Raw genomic sequence first — 15,797 nt, 5'->3', positions numbered from 1 at the left:
AATGCCCAAATATTTGTATTTTTTTTTTAAAATAGAAATATTCTAACCACTTTTATAATACACTGGGATCACCATCTCATTGTTCTAAGCACTCAGTTGTCTACAATGTTTGACAATATAGTGCTTGATTTCTACCTCATATGGACCAATGGTGTCTGTATAGAATAGATGGGAGAAAAGAACAATATGAAAAATTTCTCAAGAAAATGAATTTTTTACACTTTTTAAAAAACTTTTTCTTTTCCTAGACCTAACCAGTTCTCTGTGAAAAGAAAGCCTAAAAACCCTCAGTCTGGATCTGGAAACCTTTAAGTCTCTATTTCATCAGGGTATGGCGATCCTTTTCATCAGTCGAAACATTCCTCTGTTTTATTTCATTCTTAAATGATATAATAAAGCAGAAAAATTGAGAGATTATTTGGAATTCTGAGTTATAAGGAGGCATCAAAGTTAAATAGATCTTCAAGATGCATTTGACATGCACATTGAAAAACATAAAATAATTCTTAGACAAAAATATAAATTTTTCATTTTCTCTTTATCATTGTGATGTGAAATTAGCTCATGTAGGTTTTCTGCATTCATCTCTCTTGGCAATAAATAACCTTTTTTACCTCATAACTTTGGGTGGGAGAGGGGGGAAACCCTGGCTTCTGTTCAACATGGAATGGATTAATGTTGTCCAGTCCAAGGAAATGTTATCCTATCTTTTTTTATTTAGATTTATATTCCCCACTTCCTTGAGAAGTTCAAGGATATATACAAATCAGTCTCATTCAGATTTTCCCTCATGAGAACTCCTCAAATAGGGTTGGAGTGAGAAGGCATAACTGGAACAATCATACAGCGAGTTTCTATACCTGAGAATGAATCTTCCATTTCATGTGAAACCAACATACGGAGCAGAACTAACATTCTTTGCACTCCAGTAACTTTCAAATGGCAAACACAGCATGAACAGGGGCAGCTGCAAGAACTGACCCTTTTGTCGAAATGAGAAAAGCAACAGTGCACAAAAGGATTGCAGTTTGTCCTTCATTCTGCTTTTATCCATTGGTGCTGCCAGTCCCCTACATTTCATTCTGTTTGTATCAGTGGTGGAAATATAACAATAGCACTTAGACTTATATACCGCTTCACAGTGCTTTACAGCCCTCTCTATGTGATTTACAGAGTCAGCCTATTGCCCCCAACAATCTGGGTCCTCATTTTACTGACCTCAGAAGGATGGAAGGCTGAGTCAACCTTGAGCCTGATGAGATTTGAACTGTCAAATTGCATGCAGCCAGCAGGCAGCAGAAGTAGACTACAGTATTGCACTCTAACCATTGCGCCGCCATGGCTCATATGTTTATTTATTTTATTTATTTTTCTTCTCATCTCACCAAAAAGCGGCCCTGTTCAGTTTGCTAGTCTCCAAGCTTTAAAAGGAGGAGATGGAAAAAATAATAATCCAAAGCTTGATCATGTGACCGGGGAGATGCTGCAACGGTTGCGTGAAAAATAAGTCATTTTTTCCAGTGCCATTGTAACTTCGAATGCTCATTAAACGAACTGTGGTTAATTTATTTCATTAATTAATTAAAATGTAACAGACTAATCCAGTGGATGTCAAACTCGATTACATTGAGGGCTGCATCAGAGTTGTATTTGAACTCCAGGGGCCAGGGTGGGTGTGGTCAGCTCGACATCACTCATGTCAGGGGTGCTTGTGGTGGCCCAAGCACTCTGCCAGCAAAAACAGGCTCCTGAGTTCCGTTTTTGGCTGCAACGGCTTCCTGCGACCTTTTTCCAGTGAATACAGAGCTCAGTAGGGCCGCCCTGAGCTCTGTTTTCACTGGCAGAGGCACAACGGGCCAAATCTAAGCATTCTGCGTGCCAGATCCATCCCCTGGGCCTTGAGTTTGCCATCCCTGCACTAATCCAATAACTGTATGACAGTTTAAATGTTTGTGATACTTTCCAACATAGCAGCAGCCACAAAAACCAAGCAGACGTAAATCTTATAAGAACCACACCTGTTTCAATGTCCTCTCCATGTCAATTCCTTGGCTCCATGGTGCAGCTGGATTTGCAAGACAATCCCCAGCATTTCCTCTTCGAGAAATATCTATTTTCTGCTTTCGAAGATTTCGGAAAGTCTCGGCCATCACAAGTACTCCATCATAAGTTAGAGCAGAGGTATACTAATCAGATGGAAAAATTGTACATCAATTACACCTAGTATTACAATTATGTTCAAAAATATATCTATTAAACCTTTGATTCCTCAATTGACAAGCATTAGTTCAGCAAGCTGAGAAAGATTTCTTAGTAAACAAGAATGATAAGATCGCCATATTCTTGGGACATTAATATGAAATTTAATTCTGAAGTTATATTGTATAAGGTTACTTTAGGAATTACAAAAGAACTGGAATAAAATGGAAAGTTGGACTTCCCATAAAATGTACTTTTCTTCAGATAAGATTGAATCCCAGAGGAAAGAACCAATCTTTTCACGAAGGCAAAGCCAGTAATATGACTTTATGACCTGCCCATGAGAACAGAAAACCTCTCAAAGTTGAAATAATTGATTTTGGACGTAACAAAACTGATAAAAGCTGCATAAAGAACTAACTAGGACTGGATAAAGTAAAAAAAAAAATCGGAATAAATATAAAGAAATAAGATATTTGGGAATTCTTAATTAAATAGCCCGTAAGGAACAATACATACAAAATTCTTTTAAACTCAGTTCACTAATGAATACTAAATAAGTCTCACCATAACTGGAAAGAGTTGTTTCACTCTATCTCAAAAGAGGACAACCGAGATAATATCTGTAATCCAGGGTTGAACTGTGGATTCCTTGGTGTTCTCTAAGCTAAGCTAAGCTTGGCTACTTCTTTGCAGACCTTTCATTACCCATCTATGTAACATCATCATTTCTTTTTTATTATGATTCAACCTCCAAATGATGAATGAGATCATTCTTGATATAATGGGGAATGTACCAGTCCCTGTAACAACGCCTTAGAATGATTATCCAAGACATTGTTCACTAAACTCCATCACATCTATACCCAGAAGAACTAAGACTAATATTACCACCAAAATTATATTTATCTCAGTGCTCTCAGTTTGCTCAACAGCGAGATAAAAGTCCCAGGCTGGGGAAAAACAAAGTATGAAGACAACACATAATAGTCAAGAGATCTTCATAATATTAGGCAGTTACTTATAACTGCAGTATGGTTGAAGTCAAGCTACGGTATTTTTCTGAGTATAAGATGCACCAAGATTTTGAAGAGGTAAATTAAAAAAAAAAGTGTTTGCACTCTGCAGATCTCCCAAACCCTCCGCACGCCTCATTTTTTTGTGAAAAACGGGGCATGCAGAGAGTTTGAAAGGCCTGCAAAGTGGTCCTGGAGGCAGGGGGGAACAAGCAAAAAATGGCCCATTTCTCGTCTATCTTTTGGCAAAAAAAAAAAAGGGGCGTGCATAGCCTTTTGGAGGCTTGTAGAGTGCTCCTGGGAGGTACGGGGGCCAAAAAAGAGCAAAAAGTGGCCCATTTTATGCCAAAAAAGGGCATGCATAGCCTCTAGGAGGCTTGTAGAGTGCTCCTGGGGGCTGGGAGGGATGCAAAAATGGCCCGTTTTTGTTCATTTTTGCCCTCTCCAGCCCCCAGGAGCACTTTGCAGGCTTCTCAAACCCTCTGCATGGCCATTTTTGTGAAGTGAGTGGGGTTTCAGGACACCAAAATGTTGTATTCAGTGTACAAGGCGCACCAAGATTTCCCTCCCTCTTATTTGGTGCATCTTATACTCCAAAAAATACAGTATATGAAAGGTGATTTCAGATTTTAATGTAGAATAGAACCTTAGGGGGAGTTTCTGATCCTGGGTATTCCCTCTGGTCCAGTTTCTTCCACCGTTGCATGAGTTTAGCAACCATAGGGGTATTGAAGTCCACTAATTGAAACCCTGTGATGTTGGCTCCTCCGTGCATAAATCTGTCCAGGGAAATATCTTTGAATCCCTGTTAAAAATAAATTTCCATCATAGTGTATTTTCATCCAGCATGTCATTTAAACTTTTAACACTGGTATTAGTCATTACAAGGGTTAAGTTAAAAACTTATATTTTATTATCGAACTATTTTAATTTGATCCTCGGGCGTGTTTAAAATGAATACAACTGTTCAATTTTCTAATACAATATAACACATGTATTTATGTATACTTTGCATAATTGTACCCTGGTATAATTCTAGAGTTGCTTCCACATTGACTCATATTTAACACAGGCTATTGAAAATAACTAGTTTTATTGTGTCTATTTTTCCCTTAAAGGCCACGACAATTTTTCTTAGATCTTTCCTCTAAAGATGGATAGAAAAGTTTGTACAGTATTCATATATTCTCCCACAGGCACTGCAAAAACTTTTGTGGCATTTCTTTTCTGATCTTGGAATTCTCAGGCTTGAAAATGGGACAGAATATGGTCAGCCCTTCTCCAATACTTGTCACAAACACGGTGGCAGGTATGCCTAGAATACATCAATTTCTTGCTGTAGGCTACTATCTTGGTTTAATGGGAGTGAAGCAAAGATGAAAAATAGTTCTATCTTGCTTAGTATGGACAGGGTTTGGTTTTTGTGTGTGGCTGTATCAGATAATCAATAGCTGGCTTTTTTCATTGCAACCAGTCTCATTCCATCCCAACAGTATTACAATTACCAATAAGGTAAAGGTTCCTCTTGCACATATGTGCTAGTTGTTCCCGACTCTAGGGGGCAGTGCTCATCCCCATTTCAAAGCCGAAAAAACAGTGCTGTCTGAAGACGTCTCCATGGTCATATGGCCGGCATGATTAAACGCCAAAGGCATACGGAACACTGTTATCTTCCCACAAAAAGTAGTTTCTATTTTTCTACTTGCATTTTACATGCTTTTGAACTGCTAGGTTGGCTGGGACAAGTAATGGGAGCTCACTCTGTTATGCGGCACTAGGGATTCGAACCGCCAAACTGTCAAACTTTCTGATCGACAAGCTCAGCGCTTTAGCCACTGAACCACCGGGTCCCAATCAATTACCAATACAAAAATATAAAAATAAAACTATTATACTACAACTATCTACTTAAGTATAAACATTTTAAAATGAGTTCACAGTGGAAAAAATAATAAATAAGATACACCATATCTTATATTAATAGCTGCAGAAAATATCTAATAACTTTTTTACAAAGTTTTCTTCACTTAATTTGATTTGCATAATCAAGTTAACATTGTGTAAATACTGTCAACATTACTGCTATGTATCTTCTTATTTTTTTAGGGGCAGTATGATAAAGAAGGGCAAAAAAACCCTCTCCCGCAGTGAGATGCAATGATTTTGGCATCAATACATTGACAATAACTTTTTAATTATTATTATTACATTTTAAAATGCATCACATATAAAATAGAAACATTGTCAGTAATTGGGACATTTCAAAAAGTATTACTAATTCTCTTTACTGATCCTACCATTCATTTTTTCTTATTCTATAATTATATATTGTGTTGATATAGGGAGTAACTCATTTATATAACGAGTTTGGTTTAAAGATATCCATTATAAAACTTAAGATTTAAAAAATATAAAAGTGAAAGAAAATCAGAGAACAGGTTTCCTCCCCACTAATCACTATGGAGATGGTTTCTTGGGAAACTGCAGAATAGTATGTTTTCTTTCTTTCTTTCTTTCTTTCTTTCTTTCTTTCTTTCTTTCTTTCTTTCTTTCTATCTTTCTATCTATCTATTATTTATTTCTATGTATTTATTTCCTATCTATTTATTTAATACTGTTGTTTTTCCAAAATAACTTGAGAGTAAGTTCAATAATTAATTTTTATTACTTTTGTTTTTCTAAACTTTAAAAATTTAGTTCCTTAAAATGGAATACAGTATATAAATTATGTATTTAACAATAGCAAATAATTGTAACATATACACTTTTGCTTTTTCCAGGAAAAAATGGCATTTCTATAGAGAATATTGAAGAAACAGGGTCTTTTTCCTTTTCTCTGCTATGAGATGCTACATTTTGTTATGATAAGAACACTTAAGAGATCAGGGAAGTTTATTATTATAATTAAAATTAATTGAATTGCACTTGCATTTATGTAACATTTATACAGATATATTCAAGGTGGTATATGATTTACATAAAATCTAGATGTTATATCAGCATGTGCGCGCATGCGTGCGCTGGCACACACACACACACACACACTCATTCATTCAGAGTACACATTGTCAAATGCTGGGGAAATCAGGAAATCCAGGCGGTTCAAATGTGTATAAAGATTTATTGCAAGTTTAAGCTCTCTGCAGGAATCTGAACTACTAATGGTCAAGAGCAATAAGCGAGAGATAAGAAGGCATTGAAAGTGGGCTGGACTTAGATTTCTTGTGGGTGCTCAGGGACTCATGACTGAAGATATGTTTGACTCCTCTCTCAGGCTCAGCCTGGTCATCTCCTGCACTCATATCAAAATTAACAGGATGGCTGATGGACCATTATAATGCAAATCCTGCTCCTTTTGAACATGGACTATATGGGTACAAAGGGGTAAATTGCATTGCAACACTCATTGCAAACTTGTCTATTTCCACCATCATCACTGGATGGAAGGAATGTGCATCACCTTTCCTTGAGATACAATCACAAGGACTAGTGATTAAAGAGAGTTTCAGGGAGAAAAGGTTAAACAGAGACAGAGAAAAGGTTAAACAGAGACAACAAAACCAAAACATGGTTTTAACGTATTAGCAGTACATTAGATGAAGCCAGCTCAAAACCAACAATGAGATTTCAATTTTCATCACTAAATCAACACCATATTTCCCTTTCCTGTGGTCATTTATCATTTAACCAGCTTGGCATTAAATGACCTATAAAAAAGGATTCTTACCAGATTTGCAAGAATGTAATGGTAGCCTTTAACATGTTTTCCAACACTCACAATCTGTAGAAAGATGGGGTGGAAAAGAGAAAGCAATGAACTGTATACTATTCAAAAGTATAGTTGTTACTTATAATAAATTGACAGTATTGTACAGCTTCATCAAAATTACAAAGATAGTTAAAACATTTGAATGCTTAAATAATGGATATGAAAATATGAGAATATGCACTGGCTTTCTAAACTAACGCATTTCTCTTTCTGATTCAGTCTCAGGCTTTCTTTCTTTCTTTCCTTCTTTCCTGCTTTCTCAGAGGGAGGGGGAGAGAGAGGGGGGAAGGGAGGGAGAGAGGGAGGGAGGGAGGGAGGGAAGGGAAGGGAGAGAGACAATGCTGTTGTTATATCCCCTAACTTCAACAAAGTATTCAACAAAGTGTCTCATTAGTAACATAATAAGTTTCAGAGTAGACGATAAAAAAAGGATTCATTTGGCTAAATGATCTTTCCCAGTCTTGAGCACTAAAAAGTGGTTTCAGATCTGCCTAGAAAATAGTATAAAATGAGATGGCATGAGGCTTAATCCCAGGCCTTGTGTTGATCAACATTCTTATAGATAATGGGACTGAGGAGTGACTAACACTTTAGAGGACAAAGAAAAAATTCAATTCTAGAAATGGAGCAATGAGCCAAAATGAAGAAGATAGAATGTAACACTGCGTGAAATGCATTTCTCCTGTATCTGGGAGAAAACAAAGGGCAAAAATAAAGGATGTGGAGACCTGATTATGGTATATAGAGAAAAGATCTGAATATTTAATACATCACAAGCTCAACAGGAGCAACAATGAAATAGTTAAAAAGTTAAATGCTATTTTCAGTTTCATTAAGGGACATATGTATATAATCCACTCTACTTAGTCAAGTGTTACTTACAACGTTGCATCAATTTCTATAAACTATTGTCCTAGAGGAAGGTCAGAAGAGAGCTACCAAGTATCTATCTTCCTAGTATCCTTCTCTCCTCGCTTATGACTATAACCATGTTGCTTGAATCTTTCAATTTATATTGTTTTTATTGTTTCCTAGTACGATTTGACAGCTTATTAATAACCTAGACTGTCACTAAGTGTGATATCTTTTTATTCTTGATGAATGTATTTTTATTCTCCTTATGTACACTGAGAGCATATGCACCAAAGACAAATTCCTTTTGTGTCCAATCACACTTGGCCAATAAAGAATTCTATTCTATTCTATTCTATTCTATTCTATTCTATTCTATTCTATTCTATTCTATTCTATTCTATTCTATTCTATTCTACTCCATTCCATTCCATTCTTACAGGAAAGCAAGTCTTGTAAGGAATGGTCAAAGGAATTGGGTAAACTTAGCTTGCTAAATAGAAGACTGAGGGAAGATATAATAGTAATATTCAATTATCTCTAGAGGCTTGTCAGACAGAGAAGTGCTTCTATATTGTTGTGGAAGGAAAGAACCAATGGACCGAAGGGTTCAAATCAGGTTACATATTTTGAGGAATAATATTACTTCCTTCTTATGAGGAAGCCTTATGAAGTGGTATGTTCCCATTCACTGGAAATCTTCAAACAGAGGCCGGATAATCTCTTGTGAAAAGGTTTTAACATATTCTGTGTTAAGCAGAGGATTGGAGTACATTTTGACCTTTGAGATCACTTTGAGTTCTGTGATTCTGTAATTCGGTAGATTAAAAAATCCCCACAAAGGCTTCCAAACCGGAGCTGATAAAACTGCAGACAACTATTAGATGGTAAAAATGAATTAGATTTCTCTTTATCTCTGTGCTGCCATATGGCAGTTGTGAACTGTTTGCAACTCAAGAGTTGGTAGTCAGATTCCTCATGGTCTTTGAGATGAAGAAACTGAATTTACAGTATAAATCCTGCACTGGAAAGGAAATTGAATTGGATGACTTGGCTTTTCCTTTGCAATAAATTCTATCATTTCATTTTTTAAAGGCTTCTCTTTAAAATATATTGGTTGCAGACTGCCCTGAGGGTGTATGTTTTGGAAAGATGTAAGCATCTTTTAAATGCAGAAGCAAATCAAGATGAATATCTCTTTAAGTCAAGTGTTCATATCTTGCTCAAAATAGTGCATTCCCTTGGTAGCGTGAAATATTTTCCTCATTTAACTTTGCCTGTTTGCCCATGTTTAAGGTAATTTTTTTCTGAAAGCTATAGCTGCTCATAATAAATAATGATTTTGATATGGAGGGTTCTGTGATAGAATTCTGTAGTGACCCAGAGGAGAAACAGCATAGGTTTCCCCATCTTCTGCAGAGATGCTTATAGAATATGATAATGGAATGTTTGCAGCCCCGAAACCTAGCTCAGAAAAAAATCTAGCAACATAATTCCTGACACTGTTAAAGGGTATTACAAAATTTTAAAAAAATTGGGACTGGAGTGTCAATATTGCAGCAAAAAAGAAGACCAGCAATATACATTTCTAAAATATGAAATTTCTATGCAGCACCTGAAGCAGGGATAAATCTTCCACAAAGCCATCCACAAAATATTTTAAGAGCCTCTGAGCAGGGAAGAAGGGAAAAAAAGACGATTCACCGAGCACTGGCAAATGTTCAGTACAGCTGCAATAGCACTGAAGCGTGTCTTTAGAAAAATAGTTCGTGATAGAACGGGTTCTAGAGGTTCACTAAAAGGGGCAATTGACACTGAGATTTTCTCTCTAGGAGGGAAAGCAGGAGCTATGAGTAGAAGGAAATCAGCAGGGCAAGCCACTTTGGAAGATGTGTGGTTTTGTCTCAAATGCAGAAGCACAACAAATAATTATTTATTTTTGGCACAGAAAAAATGTTGAGCTCAGAAGGCTCAAACTGCCCAAGGAGCTGCTAATACAGTTCTACAGAGGAATTATTGAGTCTGTCATCTACACCTCTATAACTGTCTGGTTTGGTTCTGCAAACCAACAAGACAGACACAGACTTCAGAGGATAATCAGAACTGCAGAAAAAACAATTGCTACCAACCAGCCTTCCATTGAGGACCTGTATACTGCATGAGTCAAAAAGAGAGCTGTGAAAATATCTACAGACCCCTCACATCCTGGACATAAATTATTTGAACTCCTACCCTCAAAATGATGCTATAGAGTACTGCACACCAGAACAACTAGACACAAGAACAGTTTCCCTCCCCAAACACCATCACTATTCCCTCACCACTGTCAAACTATTCACTAAGTCTGCATTACTATTAACCTTCTCATGGTTCCTATCACCCAATTCCTCTCACTTATGACTGTATGATGGTAACTTTGTTGCTTGTATCCTTACGATTTATATTGATTGCTTCCTAGATTTGATTGCTTATTTGTACCCTATCATTAAATATTGTATCTTATGATTTGTGATGAGTATATCTTTTTTTATGTACACTGAGAGCATATGCACGAAAGACAAATTCCTTGTGTGTCCAATCACACTTGGCCAAAAAGAATTCTATTCTATTCCATTTCTATTCCATTTCTATTCCATTCCATTCCATTCTATTCCAACGATCACATGCAGTTATGTAGAGTATATGAAAAATGTATTAGAAAACATGATTTTCCTGATCCCACCCCCCAGGATATTGTGCTCTTTTTGATTTATGCTTTTCATAATCAAGTTTTAAAAATTAGTGTGCCTGCATTCACTATGAAAGTTTTTATAACCTCTTGTCAAGATTTAAATATCTGAACAATCTATCCTGACTCTGTATCTCTACATGTGGACACTTAAGGTAGAATTGGTACCGAAAACCTATACTTCTGTTTTGATCTTGGTGCACTATGAGGGGTAGATCCTAAATATTCTTTAGAGAAGATCAATCTTCTGGAAGGGTTGGAAGTGACTTTAGAGTCTTCTAGTCCAACTCACTGCTCAAGTAGGACACCCTATATCATTTCAGACAAGTGACTGTCCAGTCTTCTTAAAAAACTGCAGTGATAAAGCACCTACAATTCCTGCTAGTCTCTTGGACTGCAAGGTGATCAAACCGGTGAGTCCTAGAGGAGATCAACCCTGACTGCTGTTTAGAAGGCCAGATCCTGAAGAAGAAACTTAAATACTTTGGCCACCTAATGAGAAGGAAGGACTCACTGGAGAAGAGCCTAATGCTGGGAAAGATTGAGGGCAAAAGAAGAAGGGGACAACAGAGAATGAGGTGGCTGGATGGAGTCACTGAAGCAGTTGGCGTGAGCTTAAATGGACTCCAGAGGATGGTAGAGGACAGGAAGGCCTGGAAGAAAGTTGTCCATGGGGTTGTGATGGGTCGGACATGGCTTTGCAACCAAGAACAGGGAGATGTTTTTCAAATCCACATTAGGGGATCAAATGCTTATGCACCATATCTCAGTATAAATTTTTTCTTACATTTTTCAATGCAAAATTAGTGAATAATATTTCCATTATGCCTTCGCAAATGTAGATGAAACAAAAGGTTATCTAAGTAATTTCTGATAATTCTCTGTGTAGATAAATTGAGGCAGAAAGGCATCAATTACAGTAATTGATAGGTGTTAGCAAATTATTTATGGAAATGACTTACAAAGAAATAAGTATTCTGACGGATCAGAAGGCCACTTTCTAGGAGGAGAGATTTACAGGACAATTAACTCTGGTTTGATTCCCACCAGCAAATGAGCTTTGGAGATGGATCTGAAAAAAGTGATTTTTCTGCCAGGAAATTGAGAAATTGAACAACAGATGGGCATAAATTCAGACAAGGTTGAGTAGCTGAGAAAGCATCTTCTTAAAAATGGCAAAAGTTTCACAAGGTAACAGAATGGCCAACTTTAAAATTGAGAAATAGCTTTTTGTTTGTGTGATGAAATCAGTCCCTGGGTGGAATAAAACAAACATAAATTGCACTTACAAGGAGGTTCTGATTTTTCTGAACCTGTTTCTATCTTTTCAAAGAAATTGCACTTTCAAATATGGTGGGGTTTTTTTCCCCCTCCAGGGAGATACAAAAACCTTTGCTTGGGGAAACTGGAACAAAACAGACTGTCCTAAGGCTTTGGATCAATGAACCCTATTACCATGTTTTATTACAGGGCAATGAAAAAGCCAGTGGAATTGCTTTGTTTAGCAACAGGATGACATATTCAACCATCAGGCTCTAGAGATATTGCTGCCTGATGTATATAGCAGCGATGTGCAACTGGGCTTAAAATGTTTCAGGCATAATGTAGAGTCTGAAGCAGGTAAAGTCAGAAATAAGGAATCTGAGATCTCCAAGGTTCTATTGCAAAAGGCAACAGGACTTTGTTTTTTCCTTAAGGAATACATTCTGCTTCTCATTCAAGAAGCTTCTTCAGTTCTGACTAAATGGTTGTTGTGGCCCGCCAGCAGCCAGCAGAGCTGGCAGCAGATTCGGACAGTGTGGAGGTTGGGGAGGAACATGGGCCAGTCCTGGAGTCTGGGGAAGGCTCTGATGAGAGCTCTGTGTTGGAGGCAGAGAGGGGGGCAGAGCCTTATGTGAGTTATTAGATGCCTTCAGAGTCAGACATCAGTCAGGCAGATGAAAAGCTGGAGCCTGTTCCCAGTGCGATGAAGGGAACAGCTAAAGAACAGGGGTCAACTTGGGACTAAGGCCACAAGTGGATGATGAATGACCCCTCCCAGAGGAAATAAAAGAGGAGAGAAAGGGGAGTGGAGTTTGCAGGAGACAATTCATTAGCTTAATTGGTTCGTGACTCTCCAAAACTCCTTGGTAAGTTTTGCAGATATCGGCCTGTCAGCTCTCCAAGCCAGATGAAGTCTGTGACTATAAATCCTCCCTTGAAAGACTTTGCTGTATGTGAATGAGCAGAATTCGCAGTAAATTAATAAAAGGGGTTTTTGTTGGGACAAAGAGTTTGCTTCATGCTCTTGGGAAGCCTAGGTGAGAACAATGGTGGTGGTGGAGGGAATGGAAGGATTAATATTCCTTTTCTAAATCCTTCCATTCTTCCCCCTCCCACCATTCAGTCAGAACCAAAGAAGCTTTTCAGGTGAGAAGTGAAACATATTCCTCAAGGTTGCCTTTTGAAACACCTTTGAGATAACCATGATCTGAAATGGCTGAGACTCTCCATAGACACAAGGAGTCTGAGACTGTTATCAAAACACTGTGCAGATGCTTTCAAAAGTCAAGGCTAAGACCCAGGCAGTAAAATGTCAGTTGCCAAGTAGGTTGGAGAAACTGATAATAGATTTAAATCCCAGAGCTGACATTTAAACTGGTGAGATTCTACCCCGCTGGTCTTCTTTGTCCTAAGAGCAATTTTCATGCCTTCAGTAAAAGCAACTTATTTGTGTGAGCTTCTCCTTGAATCTTCTGCAGCTAAATTCATGTTTGTGTGCTTGCATTCCTAGAGAGAGATTTATTATCATGCTCAGGATGAGGCTTTAAACAGAAAGATCAGTTACTCCTTACTCTCATCTTTAAGAGAGGAGAAAACACACTCAGGGTGCAGTATTAAAACCATAGTGCCATAGTGACCTCACGTAAATCCATGAATATTCAGCAGCTGTATTCCTCTCCAATGCTGAAGAAGTATCCTGAGACATAGAATGGCCATTTCAAATATTCTGAATTTCCCTGTGTCCTGGAGTTTACTCCCAAGCTTAAAATAAAGCAAGTAATGTTGGTTACAGTGCAATATTTTTGCAAAAGAGGATGTACTTTTTGGGTCTATTATAGAGAGTACTGCTGTGCTAATGAGCTTTCATACTGTCAAATGCAAAACTATTCCTTTGCTTAGCAGGCTTTTCAGGAAAGTTACCAAATGGAAAAACTGTGCATTTTTTTCCTTCCAATTTCCTAGTCTTAATAGGCTTTTTTTTAAAGGCACATTTCTCCCTTTCCACAATAAAACAAAATAAGCAAGCCAATAAGAACAATTTAGAACATCAACGCTCTTAAAAGATAAAACGGATGTAGGTAGATGGTTGCAAAAGCAGAGTTTACAATAAGTGAGTAGGCAATGCTTAGAATAAGGGACATTGTTTAAATGTCCTAAGATCATGTCTTTGGCAGTAGGCTTGAGAAAAAGAAACTGTGCTAAAGACAAAAAAAGCAGTTACAAAATAAAGACGTTTGACATTGATTTGTCTACGTTCTTTCCTTAGAATCCTAGAGTTGAAAATTATCATAATGATTAGGGGGTTGCAGACTAAAACATAGAAGAATGGTTACAGGAATTGGGTATGTCTGGTCTAATGAAAAGAAGGACTAGGAGAAATACAATGGCAGTATTCCAATATTTGAGACAGTCCTATAAAAGAGAGGAGGTCAAACTATTTTCCAAAGGACCAAAAAGCAAAATGAGAAACAATGAATGGAAACTGATCAAGGAGAGAAATAACATAGAACTAAGGAGAAATTTCCTAATGGTGACAGCAATCAACCAATGGAACAGCTTGCCTTCAGAAGTTGTGGGTGCTTGGTATAAGACAAGGTGACAAGACTAGAACAAACTGTAAATATTGTGATTGGACAAAAGGATAGACAATGTATTAAGTAGCCTAATTGTTAATGGTCGAGACTAGCTGTATATAATGTGAATCTTTGGTCACTTCGACTTTGCGGTACTGCATTGTTTTAAATGTAAAAATAATAAAAAATATATTGAAAAAAAAGGAAGTGTGGGTGCTCCATCACTAGAGGCTTTCAAAAAGAGACTGGACAGCCATTTATCTGAAATGGTATAGGGTGTCCTGCTTGAGCAGGGGTTTGGACTAGAAGATCTCCAAGGTCCCTTCTAACCAGTGGTGGGTTTCAAAAATTGTTCGAACCTACTCTGTGGGTGTGGCCTCCTTTGTGGGAGTGGCTTGCCACCCATGTGACCGGATGAGAGTGGCTTGCCGCCCATTTGACCGGATATGAAGATGCCGACGACACTTGTCAGAACCACCTTAAATTACCTCACACACAGCACTGGCATGCATAAGAATGTGATGTAAACTTGTTTTTTAAAAGGCATCTTTGGTTTGCGTTAAAACAACTTCAACACACGAAATGTTCTGATTGCACCACAAATGCAGTCATCATCCTTACCTTTCACAGAGGCACTGAGTTTTATATACAGGAGCATGATAGTGTAGAATAATCATATCCAAGGACCAGTGGTGGGTTTCAAAAATTTTTGGAACCTCTTCTGTAGGTATGGCCTGCTTTCCGGGTCCACTGGTGGAACCTCTTCTAACCGGTTCGGTAGATTTGACGAACCGGTTCTACAGAATAGGTGCGAACTGGTAGGAACCCACCTCTGCTTCTAACGCTATTATTCCATGTTCTATCTTCCTGGTCAGCTACCTGTTCAGTGCAGGATCTGCTGAAGCCTTCTGGACAGATGGCTATCCAGAAGGCTTTAGCCTATATCATTTTATGAGGCAACTTACCTCATTTGTTGACACCAATTACTGCCAAGAAAAACATCATGCTATCTAGCCCGAATCCACTTCCTGAAATTTCAATCTACTGATTTTGGCCCTGTCCTACAAGATTACTAAGAATAAAACCAGTTCTTTCCTCTAAATGACCACACTTCCATTCTCTATACCCAGATAGGCAGTGAAGGCACAAAAATATAAAACATTGAAATTGTGTCAACAATTTAAGCAACACTGTAATCAGGCCATCAATAATTGTGCTTGTCAATTAGTTTGCTGGGGAAAGTCTGAATTGACTAACAAGCTATAGTGAAACAAAACCCATCATGTTTTATTGTTAAAATCTGTATGATCATCATTCAATATAAACCAATAGCTGAACAATTTTTTGAGAATTCATAAAAAGAAAATTAAACCTCTCAACATCTGCAGAGTCTCTAT

At 37.6% G+C, this 15,797-nt stretch overlaps 1 protein-coding gene across 1 annotated transcript in view; it reads right to left on the bottom strand.

The window, feature by feature from the left end:
• Positions 1-15,797, bottom strand: part of GRIA4 (glutamate ionotropic receptor AMPA type subunit 4) — a 286,052-nt gene that overhangs the window by 73,128 nt on the left and 197,127 nt on the right. Inside the window, 3 exon segments of the mRNA XM_032219807.1 lie at positions 2,019-2,186; positions 3,862-4,020; positions 6,943-6,996. Of these exon segments, the coding sequence (XP_032075698.1) occupies positions 2,019-2,186; positions 3,862-4,020; positions 6,943-6,996 (381 nt within the window).

This window comes from Thamnophis elegans, chromosome 6 (genome assembly GCF_009769535.1).
Source record: "Thamnophis elegans isolate rThaEle1 chromosome 6, rThaEle1.pri, whole genome shotgun sequence".
NCBI lineage: Eukaryota > Metazoa > Chordata > Lepidosauria > Squamata > Colubridae > Thamnophis > Thamnophis elegans.
Note: the sequence above shows the minus strand (reverse complement) of the source record. Positions and strands in the feature narration are given on the sequence as shown.